This window comes from Ornithodoros turicata, chromosome 4 (genome assembly GCF_037126465.1).
Source record: "Ornithodoros turicata isolate Travis chromosome 4, ASM3712646v1, whole genome shotgun sequence".
Classification (NCBI taxonomy): Eukaryota; Metazoa; Arthropoda; class Arachnida; order Ixodida; family Argasidae; genus Ornithodoros; species Ornithodoros turicata.
The window spans coordinates 41,756,405-41,763,051 of NC_088204.1; the positions used below are offsets into that span (position 1 = coordinate 41,756,405).

A 6,647-nucleotide genomic window follows, 5' to 3' on the forward strand; every position below is an offset into this window, starting at 1 on the left:
TGTACATAAGTTTCGCGTATCACAATTGGGAGACTACTAGTGATGTTCCAAAAGCGCACCATGTTTTACATATGAGGCAACTTTGCGATTTTTCATCTCCTCAAAGGCAAACCCTTTTCCCTTTCTTTTTTGTTCTTAATGAACATATACCCCCCCCCCCCCTAGAATCTCCAGAACTTAGGATGCAATGATACCCACCTCTGACAATATGCAAAAAAAAAAAAAAAAATAATCAGCTGAATATGCTGAATAGACAAGGCTGCAGATACTGCGTTCCCCTGAGGTTCGCGTTTTGGGAAATCGAATCGCTCTCTTCTTCTTAGTATCAGTTTCTTAAACTCTTTCTGACATTGTACTTATGGCGTTAAAAAGATGTACGAAAATTCTTATGGCTGTAGTGTACCGTTATTGCATTGCGATCTGCCCGCCGATGATTTCCTTTTCATCTTTACCTTCTGTCACCGTCGTGTTTTTTGTATGTATACAGTGTATGCTTACTTTTATGTTTCACACTCTTTCTTAATTTTTCCTCGCAGCACCACGGGGAAGCTTGGTTGCCACTGTAGTATTGACATTTAAATTACACTTGTTCACACTACGGCTGCTACTGGACACAATACAAGTGGGCGCCTGGCAACATTGGAACGAACAGTTTTCGATCCGGAATAAACAATGACAGCATGGCGGTTCTGTCACGAGTCCTTTCCTAGTACTCAACACACATTCAGATGCTACACTGGCGACGAGGATGGGATCGGATCGCCTGCCTTCATCATACCTCGCAACAAGTAAGACAGCAGCTACTCACTGCCACAAAGGAGCTCCACACTGAAGCGTCAAGAGAGCTAGGCCTAACTCAACCGCGCACAAGATGGCCATCGCATCCGCAATCCCGTTCTTCAACTTCGAAATCACAGACACTGAGAACATCGGGTCGGAGTGGCAAAGATGGCTTTCCCGATTTGAGAACTATACAGTCGCCGCCGGAATATCTTCTCCTGCACAAAAGAAGGCGCTGTTGCTACACTACGCAGGTGAGCGAGTTCATGAGCTGTTCGACACACTTCCCGCCACCCAACAAGCCGACAACGCTGAGAATGTCGATGTCTTCCTCGAAGCCAAAACAAGACTCGACGGATACTTCAAGCCCAGGGTTAACGCGACATACGAAATATTCCAGTCTCGCCAAGCTAAACAACTCCAGGACGAAACCACGGACCAGTTTCACCTCCGACTGAGACTTTTGACGCGAAACTGCGGCTTCTCCGACACGGACACAGAAGTAAAGAACCAGAATATTCTCGCAACGAACTCGACGAGACTTCGTCGACTAGCAATGCAACAAGACTTGGACCTAACTAACCTGCTCAAACAAGCCCGCCTCCTAGAAGATGTAGACAAGTCTGCTACCATTATGGAGCAACAGAAAGAAACCGTCCAAGCAAATTTTCGCCGGCAGAAGGGCCGCAAACAACGACAACAACAGCCTCAAGCGCTTTTCAAGAGCCCACCACAACATTCACCACCAACTCAACAAACGGAGGGTGCGAACACGCGAGACCCAAACAGTCGTTGCCGACACTGCGGAGGAAAATGGCCACATCAAGGGGTCAAGGTAACTGCCCTGCCAGAAACAAAAACTTCCACACCTGTAGAAAAAGGGGCCACTTCTCACATGTGTGCAAATCTCGCAGCAAACATCAGGCTGAAATTACCCAGGACTCTGACAGTGACGAAAATGTGTTTGCTGTGGCAACAGTATCGAGTACTTCTAAGCAGAACACACCTCAGGTCGCCTTAACAGTAAACGGCACCACCCTAATGTTCACAATTGACACAGGAGCCTCGGTGTCCGTAATCAGCAGAGACACATTTTGTCAGCTACGAGGAAAGCCGGAGATAAAAAAGTCAAATACCCGTGTCTACGCTTTTGGCTCCCAGCAACCGTTGCCAATAATTGGCAAGATCTGTGCCGCGCTTTCCTACAAGGACAAGACAAGCACAGAGGACATCTTCATCATTGAGAAAAGTGTGAGCTCGATACTGAGTTTCACTGCAGCCACAAATCTCGACCTCATCAAAGTTGCATACACAGTCGACAAATCACAGTCGCCACTAGTCCAGTTTCCGAGCATATGCTCAGTGGTCGGAAAACTAAAAAACTTTCAGGTGCACTTACAGATAGACAAGGAGGTAGCTCCAGTTGCACAGCCTTACCGCAGAGTACCATTCGCACTAAGAAAGAAAGTGGAGGCAGAACTAGACCGGCTGCTTGCTTTAGACATTATAGAAGTGGCAGAAGGTGCAACACCTTGGGTGTCTCCGATCGTGATAGTACCAAAACCAAGAAACCCTGAGGAGATCAGACTCTGTCTTGATATGCGTTGCGCAAACAAAGCCATTGTGAGAGAGAGACATGTCTGCCCGACAGTGGACGACATCATCACTACACTGAATGGAGCAACAACATTCACAAAATTAGACTTGCGAAACGGCTACCACCAACTAGAGCTTGACCCTGAATCCAGAGTGATCACGACCTTCGCAACCCACGTTGGATTGTTCCGATACAAAAGACTGATGTTTGGCATTAACACAGCTGCTGAGATTTTTCAGGACGCCATTAGACAAACACTGAGTGGCATCCCCAGTGCCATCAACCTCAGTGATGACATTCTAGTTTTCGGAAAAACTCAAGCCGAGCATGACATTGCTCTCCACAACACCCTAGGAAGACTTCATGTCACTGGGGTGACCATAAATGTAAGCAAATGTTCCTTCAGCCAGCCCGAACTGCGCTTCTTCGGATACCCCTTCTCAGCAGCAGGCATATCCCCCGACCCCTCAAAAGTGGAAGCATTTTGCCAGCTACAGCCACCTACGGACGTTCACGAACTCAGGAGCCTCCTTGGAACTATAAACTTCTGTGGCAGATTTATTCCCAACCTGACTGATCTAACTCACCCTTTGAGGAGGTTGGCAAAAAAATTCACTGAATGGGTATGAGGACCTCAGGAGGAACATGCATTCACGACACTCAAAGACAAGTTGTCGGCGGCATCCAGTTTGACATACTTTGATAGCTCCCTGGACATCATAGATGCATCACCCAGAGGCCTCGGCGCCATACTTTCACAAGACAAAAATGGAAAACGTGAAATAGTGGCTTATGCAAGCAAAACACTCACGCCAGTTGAAACACGGTACACGCAGATTGAGAGGGAACTCCTAGCAGCCGTGTGGGGTACAGAACATTTCCATTTGTATTGATACGGAACCCATTTCAAATTGCTCACAGATCACAAACCGTTAGTGTTCATTCTCAAAAACCGTCGAGCATCCCCATCTGCCAGACTTGAAAGGCTTGCCCTGAAGCTAACACAGTACTCCTTCACCGTAGAACACACACGTGGGATCAGCATCCCATCTGATTATTTGTCACGACACACGTTACAAGTAGTTACCCCAGCCACACCAAAACATCATCCATTCAACGAATATGTCAACTTCCTGACACAACTTTGCGTCCCTCGCAATATGACCCTAGAGGAGATTGTTCAGGAAACTTCACAGGATGTGCCTCTTCAACAAGTAATCAAGGCCTTAGACAACCCGTCCACGTGGTCCGAGAAGGCAGTGCAAGACTTCACCTCAGTCCGACATCAACTGTCAGTGAGTGACCTAGGCCTCATACTAAAGGAACACCAGCTCGTGCTACCCACTTCACTCCAACAACGAGTCATCACACTAGCACATCAGGGGCACGAGGGCATCACGAAAACGTTAAAATTACTTCGGAGCAAAGTGTGGTTTCCCCGGATGGAAGATCAAGTAAAAAGGAAATTGAAAAACTGCCTACCCTGCCAAGCCACTGTTGTAAGACATCAAAAAGACCCCATAGAGGTCCCATCAAAACCTGTGGTACCTTGGTATGCCCTCTCTATAGACTTCGCCGGGCCATTCCCAAACGGGAAATACGCAATGGTCATCATGGACGATATGTCACGCTATCCTGTTGTACACATACTTTCAAGCATTTCAGCTGCAACAGTGACTAACGTTTGTTGACTAACAGTCTGTTCGGACTTCCCAAAAAAATACACACCGATAACGGACCCCCCTTCCAGTCTTACGAGTTCAGAACCTTCCTGCAAGACCACGGTATAAAGCACCACAGAGTAACGCCCTATTGGCCACAGGCCAATGGCGAGGTGGAACGTTTCATGCGTACTCTCAAACGATTCGTGCAAGCAACAGTCATCGAGGGAAAGGAGTGGACAAAGCAGCTTGGAATTTTCCTTTCGGCTTACAGAGCCACACCTCATGAGACCACGGGAAGATCTCCTTATGCCCTACTTTTCGGCAGAGAAATGAACTTCGCACTACTTAGCTATCTCGCCACAGAACCAGCACACGAAGAACACCACTTCATAGACTTGCAACGCCGTATCATACGCAAGAAATATGCCGACAACAAGAGAAACACTTCTCCACACACGCTCAGTGTTGGGGACACGGTTCTCTGCAAGCGGGAACAGACAAACAAGACATCGAGCGCATATGACCCTCTACCCTACCAGGTAACATCTGTACAGGGCACTCAAGTCACAGCCAAGAGGCAAGGAAGCACCATTAAAAGAAATGCAAGCTTCTTCAAGCTAGTACCGAACCATATCATCAGGACTCAACAACCCGAAGCTCACGATGATTTCCTCACTTGGATGGCAAATGCACCCGGGACAGACTTCTCTTTACCTAGTCACACGTGAAGATCCCGTTCCCGCTGATGAAAGCACCCGAGACGACCCCATAATGGATTATCCCGACTCCTCCCAGATATCTCGTCCGCACCGTCAGAGCAGACGACCTGCACGTCTCACCGATTTTATCACTCACTAAACACCAACCTATATGTGTTCAAATTTTGAATATTTGTGCTATTGTCCTATCACCCCGTCCTTTTTCTTTCCTGGGGGGATGATGTAGTATTGACATTTAAATTACGTTTGTTCACACTACGGCTGCCACTGGACGTAATACAAGTGGGCGCCTGGCAACATTGGAACGAACAGTTTTCGATCCGGAATAAACAATGACAACATGGCGGTTCTGTCACGAGTCCTTTCCTAGTACTCAACACACATTCAGATGCTACAGCCACCTGTATGAAATTTGATGGGTACCTCAATGGCTGTAAAATCGTATATTTTGTCTAACGACGTTATATACCTCTATTTAGGAGAAGCGAAGGGAAAGCAATTTTTCTTTGATGAAAGATGGAAGACACAGAAAAGGTTAGCCAGCTGTGGCCTTACTTAGATGAGTTACACATTTTGTTCATGAATGACGCTCCCGCACAGCGCAGGCGCAACGGCTCTGCCATGCACATAAGCATGCTGTCGCGGAGACAAGTGTATGCATGAGGAAAAGAAAAAGAATTGAACATGAGAGAACTGAAGTTCTGAGGCTGGAACAACATTGAAAGGACAAACACACACAAAGCCTCAAATTGCCTAAGAAATTAACGATGAAAGATGGAAGTCACAGAAAAGGTTAGCCAGCTGTAGGACTCGAACCCACATCTTCTGGATTTCCGGTCCAGGGATCTACCAATTGAGCTAAGCTAACACAAGCTAACACAATCTAACACTGTATACATACAAAAAAACACGACGGTGACAGATAAGGTAAAGATGAAAAGGAAATCATCGGCGGGCAGATCGCAGTACAATAACGGTACACTACAGCCACAAGAATTTTCGTACATCTTTTTAACGCCATAAGTACAATGTCAGAAAGAGTCGACGACGACGACGTAACATAGTGCAGGTTCGTTCGTTCTATATGTCTGCAGAAAATTCTAATTCAACGGCTTTAATTGGCCGGGTACCTGCTGCTTCTGCTTCTACATCTGTCCCTGAAGTCCCTGCTGTTATGTCTGGTTCAACTATGCCTCCTGCTGACTCTGAATATAAAATTTTGCTGCCTCGATTCCCCACCGGACTCCACCTCGCCAACGTGGCTGTTTTACATGCTGATATCCGTGGTAGACCATACACTAAGGAAGATTTCAAGCTCGGCATACGGGATCGTGTCTGCTTTGCATCACTGGTTGGTTTTGGCCAATATCGTTTCAACCACGTCTGGCTCATCGAGTTTCGGTAGTCGTTCCTCCCTCCGCGATGAATTCCTGAACCGTGGAGACATCGTCGTGAAAGGTCGACGGTGCTGCGTTATGTCGACAGCCGTGTCTGAGCTCGAGATACGGATCCTCTGGGTTCCGTCTTCCGTATCTGACGCTGCCCTAACTGTGGCGCTTCGCCCCTTCGGCAACATCGAAACGATTGAGCGAGAGAAATGGAATGATCCGGACATGGGGCATGTCGATTCTCTCGTTCGTCTTGTGCGCATCAGGGTTCATGAAGGATTGACTCCTGCTGACATTCCGCACCTGATCACCGTATCTGGCGTCCAACTCCTGGTGCAATGTAGGGGGCGGCCCCCGTTATGCCTCCGTTGCAAGTAAGTTGGTCATATCAGACGTGAGTGCGCGGTCCCGAGGTGTGACACTTGTCGGCGTTTTGGCCATAGGTCTGGTGATTGCCCACGCTCCTATGATGCAGCGGTGGAACGAGCCGTGCATGCGG

At 47.6% G+C, this 6,647-nt stretch overlaps 1 protein-coding gene across 1 annotated transcript; it reads left to right on the top strand.

Moving 5' to 3' along the window:
- Window positions 1-1,336: 1,336 nt before the first annotated feature.
- On the top strand, window positions 1,337-4,769 carry LOC135392377 (uncharacterized protein K02A2.6-like). Its single transcript, XM_064623093.1, has 5 exons — window positions 1,337-1,615; window positions 1,720-2,975; window positions 3,084-3,244; window positions 3,299-3,929; window positions 4,076-4,769. Exons 1-5 carry the CDS (start codon window positions 1,337-1,339, stop codon window positions 4,767-4,769), a joined length of 3,021 nt encoding a protein of 1,006 aa, XP_064479163.1.
- Window positions 4,770-6,647: the final 1,878 nt, after the last annotated feature.

Excerpts from the sequence above, each read along its gene's own strand:
- LOC135392377 (XM_064623093.1), top strand. The coding sequence starts at position 1,337 with ATGCAACAAGACTTGGACCTAACTAACCTGCTCAAACAAGCCCGCCTC. Across the intron at positions 1,616-1,719 it reads GGCCACATCAAGGGGTCAAG|GACTCTGACAGTGACGAAAA; the intron begins GTAACTGCCCTG and ends GAAATTACCCAG. Across the intron at positions 2,976-3,083 it reads CTAACTCACCCTTTGAGGAG|CTCCCTGGACATCATAGATG; the intron begins GTTGGCAAAAAA and ends ATACTTTGATAG.